Here is a 20,729-nt window from a genome sequence, read left to right as displayed (position 1 = left end):
GATTCATTCTGCAAAATGCTACTCGAGGGCTGGGAAAAAACCCAAGGAGTTAGAACTCCAATAATCAAAATTAGAAAGCCAAACTTGCTTTTCTCTCCTCCCCCCACCCCAAAAACACACTTCTGAAATTTCTCTCCTCTACTGTAAATTCAATGTGGTAGCAGAACCCTTGACAATAGCAGTTTGGTTTCGTTTCTATTTTGTGTCCATCTCGTGAGCACGTGTGTAGGTATTTACACACAAAATACAAAAGGTAGAAAGTATTTATTCTGGGATACTGACTGTTCTTTGAAACAGAAAAAAATGTATTCCTTTCCCCCTTAAAACTCTGGCAAAAAGAATACCTACTTGCTGCTTTGATGAAACTTCTTTGAAACTGGTACATCATGAGTGGTCCTGGAAGCATTCTGGGATAAAAAGATATACACCAGTCAGCTTAATAAAAACAAACAGACTCCCTAAATAGCAGCGTAGACACTGCCCAACTGTATACAGACTAAGATCAAGGGACACAATAGCAACTCAACTTAGTCCAACTGAGTTTCCCTTTTGAAAGCGTCCTGAGATTTCCCGTGACATTTTCATGCTCTTTCTTCTTTAAGGGAATGGATACAACTACGTTTCCCAGTTACAACTAGGAAAGTGCTAATGTGAAAGTCTAGCACAAACCAAGAGATTTCCTTTTCAGTCAGTGATTCACCCATTGACAAGTGCATTTTAAGATGTGTCTGAGAAAAAGGCAACTAACTAAACATTTGTAATTACCTGAGCTTAAATTCTTGTCTTCCCAGCAGCTTGTTATTAGAATCAGTTCATCTGGAAACACTAGGAGAGACTTCTGTGTTTTTGTGGCAAATTCACTGCCGAGTGTTGCTCCAGAATGTCAGAGGGCTAGAACCCCTAACATTAAGCACGATATAATCAAATTCTATCTAGCTTTTTAAAAATATGTTTCATACTTAATGTTTGTTAGCTAATCATTAATATCAACATGCACAAATTAAGTGCTAAATACAAACCTCTGTGATACGGTTTTGTGTAAACCACAGTGTTGGTATATGTGGTATGAATGTTTAATCAATACGTTTAATGAGCGTGTTTAACTGTAAACTTCAGCTTTTTTCTGACAGTCCAAATAATAACCTTCTCAACAGACTATAAGTTATTCTTGGCTCAGGTTTTACTTTATTCTCCTCAGAACCCTAATTTGACTCTTCATCATCACTTGCTGTGCATCTTACGATGGACTTCAAGATCCTTCTATCAATTCTCCAATAGCTAATAAAACTTGCATCACCAATTCCTTTTCTGGGGCTTCTTCCCTCCTTTGTTTTTGAGCCAAGTTAATCTTCACAAAACCTGAACAAATGCTTATGCAATTCATGAGTATAGTTCTCCTCTTGGTTTGGGACTGGACCCTCACCTACCCTTCAAGTTCAGGGCAAGTTTCAGTCACTTCATGAAACTGAACCACCTGTTCCCTTAATAACCAAGGGAGGGGCAGAAAACAGGAGTCATATCATGTACATTGTTACAAGATAGAGAGTCTCTTCTCCAATAAAATAACATTTTCCTATACAAGCAGAAGGAGTCAAAAAGGACTGCCATTGAATTCTCCTATATAAGGACTAATATCAGCAATATACTCTATCTGCGCAATGCACAAAACCATCAAAATACATAGGATATGTATGTAATCATGCATTTTCGACAGAATGAGATATGCACTTCCTTGTTTTCTTACCAGAGTATTTGGGGATTTCAGGAAATACCGCTATTTTAGGTTCTGTTAAAGGCTAATTATCATAGGAACTTCTCATAAAGAGCAAAGCTTCTTGAATCACTCATGGCAAATGGCAATCCATCAAGGATGGATGACTTACAATTGGTTTGACCAGCTGAGCTAATTGCACCCACACATAAGCTGTTTCCATATCCAAACACCCACCCAACAGCTCTCTGGAGGCTGGAAATAAAACTGCTTTCTTCCTGATTGCATGATAACAAGCTGGCACCCTGCCCTGCTAATGGAAAGTCCCTACCTTAGATAGGTCTTCAAAGCACTAGTGATTGTCTTTATCTCCCATTCAGCACAGATATCGGTCTCTGTTTCAGAAGCTGTTTTGGGATCTAAAAAAAAAAAAAAAAAGAAAAGGCAATGTGTAAACAGGAGGAGAAAATACAGCTAAAAAACAAGCACAGTACATAAAAGCATTCGGCCTTCCTATTAACCGAAGAAAGCCAAATTAAAACAAAACGACACCTATTTTTTTGCTGGTTCAGTTAAGAATACAGTTAAAAATCCAAATGTCTACTGCTGGCAAAAATGCAGTGAAACTGATCCCCTCATAAACTGCTGGAGGCAGAAGAGATAAAATTCAACAGTTTTGAAAGCAATTTGGCAATATGTATCAAGAGACATAAAAATGTTTATACCTTTGAAGCAGTAATCCCACTTCTCACAATCTAGCCTCAGAAAATAAGATAAAGCAAGACCAAAGTTACATACTCCAGGAACGTTCAATACACGCTAATTCTTTGTAAAAGCAGAAAAAATTTAAAGGATAACCTAAATGTCCAATGATGGAAGAATGATTAATTTTGGCATGGCTCCCTGATGGAAAATTATACTTCATTTACATGATAATGCTGACTATGCAACAATATGGAAAATGCCTAGAATATCATGCAATGTCAAGCAAAAACATCCAAACAAACCAAGATTTGAAAGTTTGTGAGAAACCTGTATGAACAAAGGCTGAAAGGAAATACTTTAAAATTAAAATAGTGGCTGGGTTAGAGGGGGAGAACTGTTGTTTTTGTATTTTCTAAACTATGACTTGATTCCATTACTTTTATATGTACTTTGTTAAATTGCCTTAGGCAACAAGTGCAATGGGGACCACCATAATTACACTGGCTCCTTATCATTTCTTCTTTTGTCTCCTCTTGTGTGGACTCGTCAACAAATGTGTGTATTTTAAATGCACAGGTATTATAAAGGAAGAGATCTAGAGTTAGTCTTCTGGGCAGCACACAGCCCCATCTCATCACTGACAAGGTGGTCAGAAGGAAGTCTTTCAGCACAGTGAAGACAGAACCCAGCTTTCTCAAGACTAATGATTTGCCTCCCAGCTCTCACTCCCCTTTCTTTCTGTTACAGCACCTCATGTTCAGTCAGGCTGCGCCCCTTCTCCTATTCCTACTGCACGTGCTTGGGGGCAGGTTCCATGTTTCCAGGGGTGGGAAATGAGAGTCAGACAAACCAATCAAAGCACAGCATCTCTCTGGCCCCGTGGCTGGTTCAGGGAGAACCCAAGACCTAAGCCAGTTGGATCACAGGGAACTTCAGGACCTTTCTAGGAAACAGGGGGAAGACTCTCTGCTATTTCCTTTTGGGTTTGTACTTGGAAGGTTCTCCAACTCCTCTAGATGCCACCACCTAGAGCCCAAGAGTGAAGTCTGACAGACAAAGCCAGAGATGAGAGAAGCGGAGAGAGCCGGTCTTGATGACATGGGTCGAGCCCTTGTATCTCGCCATTCCTTTTTAATCACGTGAGCCAATAAATTCCCTTTTTCTTTAAGCCAGGTGAGGTCAGGTTTTCTGTTTTTTACAATCAGAAGAGAACTAAATGATACAACAGGTAAACAGAAACAGCCACTGGACTCTTTCTCAGCAATCTCAAAGAAAAAAAGAGGTTCCTCCTGCAGAGTCAACAGCTTTTCAACTAGAAAGGGAGGATGAGTCACAAGTGGGCACAATATATTTTCTATTTATTGGGAAAGAACCCACTTTCATTCTAGTACAAAGAGTCCAAGTAATCATGAGTGGATTAAGGAGTTAGGCTCTAATCCCCAGGTAAGGGCACAAATCCAGCTGATACCTACTGCTCCAAGTATGTTCCCCGATACATTTAATTTTTTAAAAAGATTTATTAATTTATTTTGAGAGAGGCAGGGCAGGAGAAAGAAACTTAAGCAGGCTCTGTGCTGAGCATGGAGCCTCTCCGGGGCTCGATCTCACAACCCTGAGATCACAACCTGAGCTGAAACCAAGAGTCGGATGCTTAACTAACTGCGCCAACCAGGCACCCCCCTCCCTGATACATACTGGATGAGGCAGAAAGGCCCCAGCTCACAGAATGTTTGGTTCCTAAAGGCAGCACATCTTTGTGTTTGCAGGTGACCCTGGGCATTAATGAAATCTGTCTTGTCACATGAAACAAACAATGAACAACCTAAAGAGTGTGATTTTATTTCTAGGGTCACAGAATAGTAAACTCCATAGAGTTCTATCACAGCAAATTTCTGAAAAGTCAACCCAAGGGTGATTCTCCAAATGACCAAAACCTCTGCCGCTTTAATTCTTTTCTTGCTTTGTCATCTCTCACTCCCTTAATGGTTTCTTCCTGCGGAAGCGTATATACCAAAAAACTTTGCTTAGCATGACGTTTTTCCCCCTCCCCAACCCAGGACACACGGAGATTTGCCATACAGCATGGTTCCTGGATGCGAGACAACCGTTACTGTACATTTCTCTGAGAAACAAACCAACTTCTAGCAAAGAAGAGTGAGCACGACACTAAACAAGCAGCAGTTGGCAGGTCTGGGAGTTATGAACTGTTCCACGGACCACATTTAGCAAACTAATGATTAGCCTCCACTTATTCGGGCTCTGTAACCATAGGAATATTGTGTAACATTACAGAGAAGAGAGTCAGATTACAGCCTGGCTAAAGGGCTTTTTATAGCACCGATGAGGCAAGGCTCAGAATTTGAGCACGTCCATTTTAATTCATTTAATATCCCAACTAAATTGAATACAGCCTCCCAAACCACCTCATTTTCAGAAAGTGCTGCCAATTTCCACACCTCCCTTACCGATGCTCCCCCTCACTTAAAGAAGCTTCCTGGTGGCATCCAAACATGATGCAAAGACATAATTACAATTATGGTCTGAACTCGGTACATTTCTCCCTACCAACTCACTTGACCACTGCATTGCACTGTACAATGGACCTAAGCTAGAGGATCAGGCCAATGTACAGAAAGCAGCCTGTGGGTAAAGTGAAATGAGTTTATTTCTTCATGAATCTACTCCCACATGAATTTGGAAAAATAGGAGACAGATTGGAAGCAGTGGTTACAAGGCGGGGATAGTCTCAGAAATATCACAATGATCAGATGGATTAGAAAGATCCATCTAGAGGTGCCTGGGTGGCTCAGCCGTTAAGCGTCTGCCTTCGGCTCAGGTCATGGTCTCAGGGTCCTGGGATTGAGCCCCGCATTCGGCTCCCTGCTCAGAAGGAAGCCTGCTTCTCACTCTCACACTCCCCTTGCGTGTGTTCCCTCTCTGGCTGTCTCTCTCTGTCAAATAAATAAAATCTTTAAAAAAAAAAAAAAAAAAAAAAAGGATCCATCTAGTCCAGTAACGTGTTGCTGATGAAAACACGACATTCTGGAGGAAATGATCAGGATCAGCCACCTAGGTATTCCTACATTTCCTAAGAATACATTATAATTGTATGCAAATTAATTTTTTTTTCTCTTTAACTGAGAAAATAATATGTGCACATGGCAAAAAAAAAAATTCAAGCAAAACAAGTAGATAAACATTAAAAGGTAAACCTTTACTGTGCTAGAGGCAACTATTAATAACAGTTCCATGTATGTATATGCTATCTCTAACAGCGTATGCAAACACAAGCATATAAATACATACAGCTTTTTCAAAACATAAACAAGTACACTATACATGTCATTTTGTGCACTGCTATTTTCATTTAACAGTATCTTGAGAAAGTGTTCCACATTAGCACACATATTTATCTACCTCACGGTAGTACTTCACTGTATCATAATGTCCCCATTAATGGAAATGAGATTATTCCCTGAGTTTTGCTATGATAAACAATGATATAAGCTACTGTCTCCTTGTACATGTCCTACCTATAGAAAAAAATTCCTCAAAGTAAAATTTCCAGTTGAAAAAGTACATGCACTTTTAATTTTAAAAGATATTTCTCAACCACCTCTCAGAGGTTGTACCATTTGAGAGTGACTCTTTCCCCAAATCCTTGACAACCATATGCAAACTTTGCTCTTAGCCAGTATGAGAAAAGAAAAAAGTCCTGTTTTTAATTTGCCTTTTTTAATGAGGAGGAAGGCTGAGAATTCTCTCCTATGTGCCAACTTTATGAAGTATACTCACCCTTTTTAAGCACACAGTTCCATGATTTTGGACAAATGTATAGTCATGTAATACCCACAATCAAGATAAAGGTCATTTCCAACACCATGAAAATCCCCCTGTGCCCCTGTACAATCAATCCTCTCCTTCCACCTCCAGCCCGTGGCAACCACTGTCACAAAGCATAATACTTTTGAAATCCATCCATGTTGTTGTATGTACCAGTAGTTTGATCCTTTTATTACTGGGTAGGAATCAATTTTATGGATATCCCACAATTTGTCCATCCATTCATCAGGTGATGGACATTTGAGTTGTTTCCAAGTTTTTACTGTTATGACTAAAGCTGGTATAAATATTTACATACAGGTTTTTATATGGACTAAAGTTTCATCTCTTGGGTCACTAACTAGAAGTGGAATTGGGTAAAAATATGTAGGGAAGGTCACATAGTAAGTATGTTTAACTTTATCAGAAATTGCTAAATTGTTTTCCAAAACATTTGGGTCATTTTGCTTTCCCACAGCAACCTGAGAGCTCTAGTTGCTTCACATCTTCATCAACGCATGATACAGTCAGGTGTCTAATTTTGAAATTTTAGTTGTTCCAGTAGACATGAAGGAATAACTCATTTTTTAAATTTGCTTTTCTTTAATGACTAATGATGTTGCTCATCTTATCATGCACTTTTTGTCCATCTGTGTATCTTCCCTGGTAAACTATTCAAATCTTTTACCCATTTTTAAAACTGAATTGGTTGTGTTGTTATTACTGAGTTACTTGAGTTATTTTTAATATATTCTGTATACAATTCATTTATCAGATAGATATCTTCAAAAGGTTTCTCATCTGTAGCTCTCAGCTTTTTTTTCTTAGTAACTTTTAAAGAGCACAAGTTTTTTATTTGGATAAAGTTTATCAGATTTTTCTTTTATGTTTCCTACTTTCTGTATTCTATTTAACAAATCTTTTCTAAACCAAGGTCAACAAAATTTTCTAAGTTTTCTTCTACAAGTTTTATAGTTTTAGCTCTTAGGTTTAGGAATATGATCCATTTTGAGTTAGTTTTTAGATATAGTTTAACATAAAGATGGAATTTTCCCCATACGGATGTCCAACTATATATTCATTAAAGTTACTGTCCTTTCTCCCACTGAACTACCTTGACACCTTTATCAAAGATCAACTGACCACATATGTGTGGGTCCTATTTCTAGATGCTCTTGTCTGTTCCACTCATTGGTATGTCATTCCTTAGGAAATACCATGTGATCTTGTTTTCCTTCTGTAAATGTTAGTTATATTTTCTTCACTGTCTTTTCTTTTTTTTTAAGATTTTATTTATTTGAGGGGGGGAGAGAGCACAGTGGGGAGGAGCAGAGGGAGAAGGAGAAGCAGGTTTCCTGTGGAGCAGGGAGCCCAACACCGGGCTCCATCCCAGGACTCAGGGATCATGACCTGAACTGAAGGTGGACGCTTAACTGACTGCGCCACCCAGGCGCCCCATTTTTACTGTCTTCAAAATCTGGTCTTGCACATTCTCTATCTCCATAACATCTCTGAGGAAGAAGTTTATAAACATATACTATCCAGTATGTAAATCAGACTTTTCATTTACCCTACAGGTAATTCTTTCAAGACTAGATTTAATACTTAGCAATTTCATAAGCAAATTCGTATTTTCTGATTATAAAAGTTATACATCTTAATACCTTGTATCACCTCCCCTGTCTAGTGCCTAAGAATCCAGAGTATCCACAGCCACTTCTCTACGGAGATCTGAAAGCTCTTACTGTGTTAAATCCCTGTCTTAAGAGAACCTGCTTGTAGCATTCCAGTAAGCAAAAGTGATGGTGGGATGTGCAGAGAGGAAGGTGAGCTTCCATCTGGGCTCTCCTTTCCCTGGGAACTCAGGATTGTGGTTAATAGAGACCTTAATAGCTCCCAGAAGGATCAATCAATCCTTCATCCCAACAGTCTCTCATGTCCCAGTCCTGCACCATCTGTCTATTCCCCTTTACTGGTGGGTAAAATTGGAAGTTAATGAATTGCATGGCACTGCTGCTTCCATGAGGCTACAGTCTTCAAAGTCTGGGGCTGCTTCCACTCATTAGTGAACAAGCCTTCAGACCTAAGAAGCTGTCATGAAGAACGACATAAAGAATCCTATTACTTTAGGATTTCTTCTTTAAGAATCTCTGCTTGCTTTATTTATGCTATGCTGTACAAGGATGTAACAAAAGAAGGGCACAGAAAAAAGACAAATATTCAAGGTTTCAGAGGAATAAGGAAGGATACCTCATGGTGGGATGAGAGACCAGTGGGTGAGGCATGCTACTGTAATTTGGTATTTTAAAGCCTTGTAGTCTAATACCTTCCAGATATTCTCTGTAGCACTAACCACACTTTAAACATGAGTTAAAAAGAAAAAAGTTACAGGATGACAAAAAACAGCAACATAGAATTTGTACTTCTTCACCACCATGGTCAAATACTAATAAAGATGCACACACACAAAAAAAGGGAAATGAAGTGTCAAAAGCACAATTAGGTTCCCAGACAACATTTGCCGGTCACCAGAGGAATACCCACCAGGCAGAACTCGGTGAAGCCCTGAGGAAAATCCACTTGCAGGAACCATGTGATAGGCGGTGGGCCTCCGCTCACCCTAAACCATAGCCCAAGACACCCCAGGGAGCATCACTGCTCTTGCCCCACCCCACCCCAGCACACAGAGGGGAAGGTGCTCTCAGGAGTGGCCAGAATTGTCCTGAGATCAAAATTCAGGCAGTGAAATTAGACTGGGGACAGCAGTGTAGGGATATCCCTTTATATCAAGGGAAATGAATTCAGAAAGGTGAAAGTCCAAGAAGAAAGACGCGAGTGACAGCCAAGAACCACACCAGACTTCTGATGAACCCGGGATAAACTCCACTTCTCCCAGAACCACGACCAAATAGCAGAATCAGGAGAAATCTATTTAGGCTTATAGGGCCACACTAAAACAAAGATCTTAAAATACCAGAAAGTTTGATGGATTCACATATATCAGCCCTCCAATTCATGTCACAGAATGATTCAAACAGCTTTCAGGAAAATAGTAGAACAAGGAGACCCTATCCAGTGAATTTAATGGCAAAGATTTATACACTTCTCTCTGTTCAGGTTTGATTAAAAAGATTAAAAGGCTGATGAAACACTTGGCATAAAATATGAAGACCAAAGCACTCTAACAAAATTTCAGAAAGCACCTGTTCTATACTATAAAAGAAATTCAGAAAACTAATAGACACTGTGAAATAAGGCATCAAAGTAAGAAGATATAGACTGGAATAATAAAGGTCATGGCTGAAAAGTATAAATGAAAACAGCTAAATGAGTAATGTTAGTAAAGACACAGAAAACTCAATTATAAAATTAAAGTTTGCATTATAAACAGAAAAAGAATCAACCCCCAAAAGAAATTTAAATAAGTGACACAGATATGGGGTACAAGTTTGAGTTTTGTTAACATGCAAAGAATCAGGAAAAAAAATTTAAAAAGGTAAAAAATGAAGAATACTTTTTTTTAAAGATCAAGAACTGCAGAATAACAAACAAAAAGAGAATTTGTTTTCCTTTGGAAAAATATATGTAAAAACTCCATCAACAGACCCCAAAATGTATAAAAGAAAGACTGTATAGTGATACTAAAAAGTAGTAGAAGGGGAGAAATTTTTTTATTATATGGTTATTGGTCCATCAGATAGGTATTTGAGGAAAAGGTAGAGTTAGTTTCCATTTTACATAAATATATTCTTGATGATATATGAAGAAAACAAAAAGGTTTTGTACTCCTAGATGGAGAAGGTCTTTTAAGGCATAATTCATCTAGGAAAAGGACTGATATCATAAAACAATGGACTTTGTAAAAATTTAAAATATTCATAAAACAAAACAAAAACAAAAGTACCATGAATAAAGTTCAAGATAAATGACAAAATGCAAAAAAATATTGGTAACACAGCCTCCACATCTGAAAGATTCTTACCATCCGAAGATGAATGTACCAATAGAAAAATAGGCTAAGAACACAAAATCAGGCAATTCAGGAGAGAAGAAATATAAATCAGCAAGAAACATAGGGAGAATGTCCAACTTCACCCAGAACTACAGAAACGCAAAGTTAAATAAAAAAGAGATACATTGAGTATATATATTTGTAATTTATATGCAAAGAAAAAAGTAATAAAGAGTATGGCAAGGATCTGAGGTACAGGGCCCTCTACAAACTGCTGACAGCAAATCTGAGATATCAGTTAAGGGCCCTGAAAACACATACATACCTTGGCCCAGCAATTCAACATCTTAAAACAAACCCTAGGTAAATCATTCAATATGAGTATATAACTTAAAAATAACAACAGCCAACATTTATTTACTAACATGCAGAGGCTTTTCGGACTCAGCAACCCATATGCATCTTTCCTTTAATCCTCACAATTATTATAGAAGCAGGAGTTATTATTACAGATGATGAGACAGAAGACCAGACAGGTTTAAATAATTTGTGTAAAGTCAAATGGATAAGCAGTGGAAATGCAACCTAACTCCAAAACGCATGCTTTTATAACATCTGCATACCTATGGGGACGTTTGCCTGCATGCTTTCTAGAATGATGAGAAATTGCAATCAGTCTATGTATCCAAGAATAAGGGACTGATTAAAAAGTTGTATCTACATAATACATGGCCAAAAAAAAAAAAAAAAAAACCAAAACCCTCACACTCTAGAAGAACTTGAATGACATCAGAAAATAGACTTCAGTGTTACATGAAAAAAATAACCTATTAAAAAGCAATATATATGCACAGTGTGATTCCACCTTTAACAGTATGATAAAATGGTCAACAAAGGTTATCTCTGGTCTGCAAGACTTTCATTTTCTATTTTCTACTTTTTGTATTTCTCCAAATTTGCTATAATCACCCCTCACAACCTTTGATCAGAAAAAAGTTACTTAAAAATTAATATAGAGATGTACAGGAAGAGAAAACAGACATGTAGTGAACAAATCAGCATATAGATGATTTGTATTAAAAAACGTTGAGCTAAAATTTGGAAAAACTTATCTTAGCACTCAGGGGACAGGAAAAACAATAATACACACATGGAAGAGACTATTTCTAGGAATCTGCGAGTGTTCCTGAGACCTTTTCACTCCTCACAGACTAAGGGCCCCCAATAATAGGAGGAAGGGGGTTAAGGGTAGTTGTTGGTAGGACACTAGCACCAGGCTATACCACATGTACTAAGAGATATTCTAGCAAGCTTTCTTAAGGAATTCTAATCAATAGAAGGAAAAAGTTCTCAAAGCACTGGTTCTTTTTTTTTTTTTTAAGATATTTATTTATTTATTTATTTATTTATTTATTTGACACAGAGAGAGAGAGAGAGAGAGAGCGCACGAGCAAATGCACATTTACTCAAGCAAGCAGAGCGGCAGTCAGAGAGGGAGAAGCAGGCTCCCTGCTGAGTAGGGAGACTGACATGGGGCTCCATCCCAGGACCCTGGGATCATGACCTGAGCTGAAAGCAGATGCTTAACCAACTGAGCCACCCAGGTGCCCCTTAACGCACTGGCCCTTAAGATTCCTCTTCCAACCTCAAGTCCTCTAATATACTAACAGTATACAAAGTAAACTCAAAGTGATCAAAGGAAGTCTCTGGTTTTACTTAATTCTAATCCATACTTTCAATAATAAAAACTCACTACGCCACTTTTGAGAGCCTCTGAAAAATAGTCCATATCCTACACATTGCCTAGCACCTAAAAGGGCATCCAATCGAAACGGAATAAAGCAACAGTAAATGAATGGTTCACACTCAGCCCAACCATGCCAGGGAGAGGTTCTGCAGTGGAGGAGCCTTATTGATTTTACACTCTTGGCTAACCCAGCCTAATACAAATACCAGGGATTGATGAAGAGGGCAGCATGTTCACACAAGGGAACAGAGAGGGGGCTCTGCCTTCAGGTCTGGAGTCTTCCTGGTCTAAGAGATGATTCCTCACTTCCAAGATCCAAACGGGGTACCTCAGCAGGTCATGAGAATCACGATACCATTCTCCACTTTTGATGAGATCTTGCACTGTGGTCATCTCTCAGTTCTGGTTGAGCCTCAGTTTGGATGCTAGCCTATCTGTAACGTTCTCCTGGCAGAGGCAGCTGGCCTTGTGACTTTCAGCTGCTGGTTATTAGTTTTTTTTGACATTTCTCAGATATTCATGATTATTTTGTCTTTCCCCAGGAAAACTGAAGAAGAGAACAAGACAAATATTTTGTTTGAGAGCCACTAAGAGAAGTGATAAAAACAAGATCCTTTCACACTACTCTGCTTAGCACAACTGAGCTAAAGTGCTTCTTTTTTCTAGCAAACCCATCTAAAATGTCCTATTTATTTTCACTAGTATCACCTTACATAATAATCTGTCATCTTTGAAATCTCTCTGCTCCATATCCAGTTGGTTACAAAGTCCTGTTGATTCTCTCCAATAATTTTGATCCTTTTTTCCCTAATCTCAGAGCATCCACCTGGTCCAGCCCTCATTAGGCTATGTGCTGCTTAATTATTGCAACTGTCTTCTTCCTCCGTGTCTCTCCATATCAAATACATGTTCCCCATTGCTGCCAGTGCTACCCTCCTAAGACTACAGTCTGATCTTGTTAAACCTGTGTTGGACATACTTTTTTTTTTTTTAAATCTACCCAGCAGCCATTATTTCAGGAAAGCACTCCTCCAACATTCTTTTAATAATTCTGCTCAGTCCACAGGCTGCTATGGACTAACCCCTTCCCTATTCCACTTCACCACATTCCCCCAACATCACCGGAGATAGGCAAGGGATCCAAGCCATTCAGATCCATCTCCTGTAGGTCATGTGACTGCCTTGAGTTTGAAAAATGAATTTTGTGAATGGCCCCATGCTGGCCAATCAAAGTCCACCATGAACTATCAAGAAAGATACTCTCTACTCAGTGATGTAAGATTCACAAACTGCTGAGCCTGAACAATGTAGAACATTCCCACAAAGAAAACAGCTGACAGCAAGACAAGCAGAGATCACAGATAATGGGAAGCCAGAAGAAAGTAGTGGGAGAGGCTCCAACAAAGGTACCTCTGTCATTGGTGCCACCAGATCTTGCTATGCTTCTGCCATCTTGGACTGAGCAGTTATGTGAGCAAATGAATGCCTTTTATTTTTCCTTTAAATTGTTCTGAATTGTCTTCTTGACACTACGTGTGCAAAAGATCCCTCACACATACAGCATCACTACTTAGAAACTTTTTTGGGGGTTGGGAGGGGCAGAGAGAGAGGGACAGAGAGAATCTTAAGTAAGTTCCATGCTGGGCATGACATAGGGCTCGATCTTGCAGCCTCTGAGATCATGGTCTGAGCCGAAATCAAGAGTCAGAAGCTTAACCAACTGTGCCACCCAGGTACCCCACTACTTAGAAACCTTTAATAGTGTCTTTTTTTTTTTTTTCTGTAGGAAGTAAAACTCTCACAAACTTCTTAGTACAATATTCAAGTTCCTTGACAAAAGGGACCATCTTAGCATTTCAGTTTTAACTCTCCTGATTCAGCCTCAAGCACTTTCAAAAATTAAAACAATAAATTAGTACCCTCTACTATAGCCACTACTGACCCTAACTTCTGCCCCTCATGCTACTGCTCATTTCCTGAATCTGAATTATTCTCCTGTTCTCTCCTTCACTACTCAATCTTCCAGATACAGCTCGTCCTAGGTGCCAGTATCACATTTTATATCACAATTCTCATGCATGCATATCTCCCCCTACCAGACTCTTTGCAGACAAGGACTGAATCTTTCGAAAGTTTCAGCTCTAGCACCTGACAATCTGCTATAACAAGCATACACTCCACACATCTGCAACTCTGATCAGAAATACAAGACTGAGGGTTGATACCTGTTAAAATCTTAATTCTTTACAATTTCTCAAAAATTCACCGTGTCACTGTACAACCTTGTAATTGAACTTACGAGCGATTATCCCAGAGAAACAAATTTATGTTCACATTTAAAAGCTGTACAGAACTATTTATAGCAGCTTTATTCCTAGTTTACCCACATTGGAAACAACCCAGATGTCCCTCAACAGGTGAATGGTTAAACAAACTGTGTACATCTATACAATGGAATACTACTCAGCAATAAAAAAAAAAAAAAGGATTGATACAACAACTTGGAACTATCTCAAGGGAATTATGCTGAATAAAAAAAAAAAAGCCAACCCAAAAAGATTACATATTATATGATTCCACTGAGATAATCCTGAATTGACAAAATCAGAGAAATGCATAAGAGATCAGGAGCCGGCAAGGGAAGGAGGTGAGAGATAAGCATCAAAGGGCATCACAAGGGATCCTTGTGGTGATGACACCATCCTCAATCTTGACTGTATTAATATCCTGGTTGTGACCTCTTACTACAGTGTAGCAAGATGTTACTATTGGGGGACAGTGGGTAAAGGTACATATAACTCTGTTTTATTTCTTACAGCTGTATATAAATGTAAAATTACCTCAAAATAAAAAGTTTAATTTATTAAAAAACTAACCACACTGCAAATCTGAACCAAGTACAGATTTTCAGTGCAAGAGTACCTCATAAATAATCACACTTTCAAACAAAATATCTCACTGTAACAAGCAACAGAATAGGGTTTTGCCAACAAGAAGCAAGGAGCTCTCTAGAAAAAGAGAGAAGAGTCATTCTGTACAATATGAGAGAGGAGATTTCTTCACGTATGTAAACTACTTTCAGAAAGTGAATGGCAAAAAAAAAGAAGAAAAAAAAAAGACAAATATTAACAAGAGAAGTATCCCTGCCCAGACAATGAACAGGGACCCTAAGTGATAGTCCGTCTCAACAAGTGCACGTCTGGGCTTCCATGGGGATGAGTAACAGCCAGTGATATGTGAAATCTGATCTGTTTGCCATTTAAATCCATGTGACTCACTGAAGCTGGCTGCATTCACATCTAAAAATATAGGAAATCTGCAGCCTAAGCAAATTGGCTCACTGACTCATGGGGTTTTGATTCAAACACTACACATTTGGAGACAGAGGTTTTATATTAATGTCAACTAGCTGGGAGGGAGGTTCTGCTCCTCAAACGGCAGAGTCTAGGTAGAAATCTAGGTGCAAAGAGGAATCACAAGAATTATCTGCTTATATACATGTTATCTAGCAGGCACGTGACACCTTTTTGGTAACGGGGAACATGAGATTGAGGTGTTCTGCAGGCTAGAAGGATGCCCTTCCTTGGGCATCGGGTGTGCCCCAGTAAATGCCTGTCTCCAAAGATGACAGTGGAGTCATAAGCTATTAATGACAGAGTAGGGTGTGGTGGTCACATGAGTGACTGAGCGCCACTTGGACTGGCAGCGGCTGAGTCTACAAACAGAGGGTGTGGTGTCTTGGCCCTGCCATTTTTTTTGTTTTGTCCGGTCCCACTAAGTATCTCTTCCAGTAATGTCTACAGCCATAACAACTGGTGAGTGGGGCAGCTGATTTCTGGGCGTTCCCTCTTGGACACCCAATTCCTTCCCAAGAGGCTGCTCATACTTACAGAACTAGTAACTTTTCAGAGGTCCCCCCTCGACCCCATTGGGACCTGCCTGGCACAACCACTGTTGCACTCACCCATCAGGACACTGAGGAGCTTCTGCACTCTGGAATTGACCCCCACGATTCGGTAGAGCCCTTGCTCATTGATCCCTGAGAAGAGAAACAGTGATGATTTAATTAGAGGCATGTCAGAACACAAGTCAAGCCCAACCCAGCCAGATGCACTTTTTTCATTTTCTCGGTCCTTCTAAAACGCACTCTAATTAAAGTCCCCTGTCACTCAGCTCTGCTCTTAGCGAAGGAGTGGGATTTGGTGCAGCTGTCTAGGATTTCACGGGTGTGCTGCACACTTCAGTCCTTGTGTTAGTTCAGTTCAGTCAACAGGGGGGAAAGAAACCTTCCTCTTCTCTTGCCAAAGGCAGCATTTGAAGAGCTTTGAAAGATGCCAAATATATACTTTTAAATACGTTACATTTAATCACTCTTTTAATTTAAAAAGCCAAAACTGACATGATAGAAATTTCATACTGTAGAGAAGAATAAATGTTTTACAATCTATTTTCAAATACAGAATAAAAACACAGAGGTGTGAGAGCATTTTTAATTTTGGACAATGTTCACCAAGACTGAGAAATTAGGAAATCCATTTTATTTGTCATGTAAACATTCTTTATGAAAAAAAGGAGAATTACCTTCCTTCAACCCAAGTTAATATGCAGCTGAACTAGAAGGGGATTACCTCCAAACACCCAAATAACCAAAAACTAAGCCACCTCAGGGCTTTGTTCACGTAAGTGCAAGGATTAGATCACCACTATACATTTACAAAAAGGGACCATTTAGACCAAGCAACTGGAAATGATTTTTCTATTTAGCCCTAGGCCCATCATACCTGACACCTCTCAACTAACTGGTCTCCTGCTTCCCATCTTATTCCCCTGGTGTCCATTTTCCAACCAGTAACCAAAATGAAATTCTTTAAGTATGTATCAGTTCAAAACCTCTCTTTACTCAAAACCTTCCAATGGCTTCCCATTGCATTTAGACCACAATCAAAGTTACTGTGGCCCACAAGGCTCTGTAGGATTAAGCACAGGCCCACCTCTGCATTATCACCCACTTTTACTCTGCTCCAGCTACACTGGCCTTCTTGTTTCTCCAACACACCAAGCTTGTGCACCCAAATCACAGCCTCCGCATGGCTGTTTCCTCCACCTGGAACATGCTTCTTCCAGATCTTTTTATCATTCAGGTCTCAATTGAAATGCAACCTCTTCAACCTAAGGCATCCCATGACCAACACTACTGGCCAGTTCCCTACCCTCTTTTCTTTGTAGCAAGGAACAATATGTGAAATTATCTTTCTTTTTGGTTTCTTGTTTGTTGTTCTCCCCACAACTACGATATAACCTCTATGTACAGTGATTCTGTCTTCTTTACCATTATAGTCCCAGTACCTAGATCAGCATACAATACATGACATAATGAATAAAACACTGAGTTATACTCCTTCAGGGCTGCTACTTTGGAATCAAAACAAAATTTCCTGGAAGAAATTTGGGAAAAGGCTGATTCTACAATGTCTCCCATCAGGTCTATGTAGAATTAAGGAATAAAAAGAAGTGGTCTAAAATGACAGGATTTTTAGCTAAAAAGGACCTGTAAAAGCATGTACATCAGCCTGCGTGGCTCAGGGACTAAGAGACTGTGGTCTAAAACTAAGGGAGGGGCCCCAAGCTACTTAACAGCAGAACCATTATTCAGTAATGGGCTTGTCCTTTCTGAAGTGTCTCTACTTCTTCTGTCCTTGACCTTTCCTGGAATTGGATACAACCCTGTCTCCCTCTGGACGATGATTAACAATCCCCAGAAAATATGGGAGGTCTGTTCACCTCTGGTCACCACAAATATGGATATACATACATGCATTCCAGTAGGAAAATAACCACTTCCTTCAAGTATTTATGCTAAAAATGGCATTTAACTCACATTGTCCTCTTTTCCTTTTTGTGTCAAATGAAAACTTTCTTACAAGTTAAAACGCATCATTCTCATCTTCATTTTAGAGCAGGAGGGGACAAAGAGGCAGAGGCTAGGACACCAAATCGCTGGTGACCTTGTTCTTCCTCTACTACTTATTATGTATATTTTCTGGCTTTATATCATAAAAAGCTGTCCTCCTGAGCCACTGCTCTGCATTTATCACAGACTCTGTGAAGGGTTTTAAATGATTACATTTCCCTATTTGTTTGGCTGCTGAGAACTGAGACAAACAGGTGGCCCACCTCAGGCAAGGGGATGAATTTCACAGTGGAGGGGAGGGGATTTTGTTCTGAACTTACTTTTGGCTGACATTTTTATAATGCATCTACTTTGTTAACCCTGTACCTCTTATTCCTCATTCTTTTCTCTTAGAATGAACAGAAAATTAAAACACCTGTTGAAACACTGCCTTAGTAACAGTTTAAAAATTCAGAAACCGCAGTTAAGGCAAGTAGATAAATCAAAGGAAGACAGTAAGAAGAACCAGGAGCCCCACTGACAACACAATGGTACCTGCGCATACATGGAACTCCCCTTCCCCTGCCACCCCCAGAGTGGGTTCATACTGTGCAGGCTGTTTCATAACTTTTATTTTTCACATAATATGTAATAATGAGAACTTTGCATGTCAATAAATGTATTTCCCTGCAGTTTTAGCAATTCACAGCTTCTTAATGCATGGATGTACCACTGGTGATTCAACCAATTTTTGAAACGTTTGACCAGTTTCTGTTTTTCACTTCAAAACCATTGTGTAAACAGCTTTGTGGCTCAACCTGCCTGTGTCCTTATTTCCTCCAGATCAATTCCCAGAAATCTCACCTATTTCTACTTTATATTCTCTGGCTGTATTTCACTTCTCTTTGCAAGCTGCCTTAACTCTTTATTAAAGCAAGGTATAGCAGAAATAAGCAAATATTTAAAAATTGTAGCACACATTAAAATAACTATTTTGGAAAGAACACTTTCTGACTGGGTAGGAGTGGCTCATACAGTTAAGATTTTTTTCGTCCCCCTTTACTCAATGCTTTATAGACTTTATAAAGATATTTATATTTCTTAACTAGTAAAAATTATGGATCCTGCTTTAAAAAATAAAACTTCTTTCAATCAAGTGAAAAAGACTAGTGGGTTGAGAGGCTGTGGAATAGTAAGACTCACATCTTTAACAATGGTTCAAACCAAATCCATAGCAAAGATAGTTAACAGCTTTTCTCAGGGGTACCATAGACCAGAGCACTCAAAGCTCCCAACTGCTGAAACTGAGAAATCTCCTTTGTGGCAACATCTAAGGAGGGGATGGAGACCACTGGGATGAATCAGCTTCCCTGATTCTCAAAGTCCTGCTCCTACAGGCCCAGAAATGGTAAATGTGCAATGGGCAGGGCCTGCCTACAGCACTGCTATAGGAAACCAGCGGCCTGACCCCTTCTGTCCACCTGGATAGTGGCCAGGGACTGGCTTTTCATAGCATGGTTCTTAACCTGGCATCCAGAGACCCCAGGAGTCCACTAAAAAATTTAGTGTCAATAAACTTAGGCAGGAAAACAATTACACTTTCACTTTTACGACCCTATCACTGAAATTAAATCAATTACTATAAGTGATAAATCACAGTGTTATCAATACGTGTGACTTGCTCAGAAATCAGTTATTCTCATAACACATTGCGACTTTTATAGACATCTTGAAATACCACAACAGCTGACCCTTGATCAACATGGGTTTGAAATACATAGGTCTACTTACACGTGGATTTTTTTCAATAAACACAGTACAGTACTATAAATGTGCTTCATGATCTTTTAACTTTTCTTTCTCTAGCTCTTACTTTATTGTGTATTACAGTATATAATACATGTAACATACAAAATATGTATTACCCAATTGCTTATGTTATTGGTAAGGCTTCTAGTCAACAAAAAGCTGTTAGTAGTTGTTTGCAGGGGAGTCAAAAATTATATGCAGATTTTCAACTGCACAGGACGGTAGGGGGTCAGCACTCCAAACTCCCGCATTATTCAAGGGTCAACTGCATTTCCAAATTATGGCAGTTATCAGACCCACATCTAGTACTTACTATTTAAAGTGGTAACAAAGAAGCACATGTACGCTTACATCAAAACTATATCTTTCAATATTTTAACTGAATTCCAGTAACTAGACTCCTTCTTATCCTATGTATCTGAACTGCATGCTTTTAAAACATTCTGCTGATCAGCCAAACAGGTTGATGACACCAAATCAGTTGAGAACCCCTGCTTCGGAGCAACACAACTCATGGAAACACACCAACAATGGCACCTGGGGAGTTAATGAGTCACGTAAAATCGGGAAACAGGTAGCAGGTCTGACGCCTCACCAGACGCATGACCTTCACTGAGAACAATGCCATCTGTTGAACGACTTTACCTCTGGTTTCCACAGCGTGGATGCATTTCCTGATTATGCTGAAGCCAATGCTGTCCAACTGTGCAGCTGAAAGAGGAAGAGAAGGGCAGTCAAGTTGCTGGCCATGCATATCAACCTCAGACAAGGCCTGACAGACACAGGATCAATCAGTCCCATGGTTTGGCCACAGATAAAAATGATTTAAAAGAATCAGCCGACATTCACTGAGAGATTACCATATCCCAGGCACAGTTCTAACACTTTGTTTATTATCTCATTTAATTCTCATGATCACTCTGCAAGGTCATCCTCTATTTAAAGGCGAAGACACTGCAGTATAGAGTGATGTGAGCTTTACCGAAGGAATAAGTAGGCATCCTTTAAATCTCTTGTTCTGTTATTGTCAGAAACTTTAGGACTAACTGCTTCCAGGACTCTTTCAAAAAGCATAAATTAAGTGGCACAATAA

General features: G+C 39.3%; 1 protein-coding gene across 4 annotated transcripts in view; it reads right to left on the bottom strand.

Moving 5' to 3' along the window:
• Positions 1-20,729, bottom strand: part of ARHGAP26 (Rho GTPase activating protein 26) — a 414,131-nt gene that overhangs the window by 153,639 nt on the left and 239,763 nt on the right. For all 4 annotated transcript variants that reach the window (XM_026499014.4, XM_026499015.4, XM_057306962.1 and 1 more), the window contains 4 exons: positions 20,282-20,347; positions 15,902-15,976; positions 2,043-2,130; positions 349-407 (listed from right to left, as the gene is read on the bottom strand). In XM_026499014.4, coding sequence (XP_026354799.1) covers positions 349-407; positions 2,043-2,130; positions 15,902-15,976; positions 20,282-20,347 — 288 coding nt within the window. The remainder of the gene's footprint in view (positions 1-348; positions 408-2,042; positions 2,131-15,901; positions 15,977-20,281; positions 20,348-20,729) is intronic.

Source organism: Ursus arctos, unplaced genomic scaffold (genome assembly GCF_023065955.2).
Source record: "Ursus arctos isolate Adak ecotype North America unplaced genomic scaffold, UrsArc2.0 scaffold_5, whole genome shotgun sequence".
In the NCBI taxonomy this organism is placed as follows: domain Eukaryota; kingdom Metazoa; phylum Chordata; class Mammalia; order Carnivora; family Ursidae; genus Ursus; species Ursus arctos.
The sequence above is the reverse complement of the archived record's forward strand: the minus strand, read 5'-3'. Positions and strand labels throughout refer to the sequence as shown.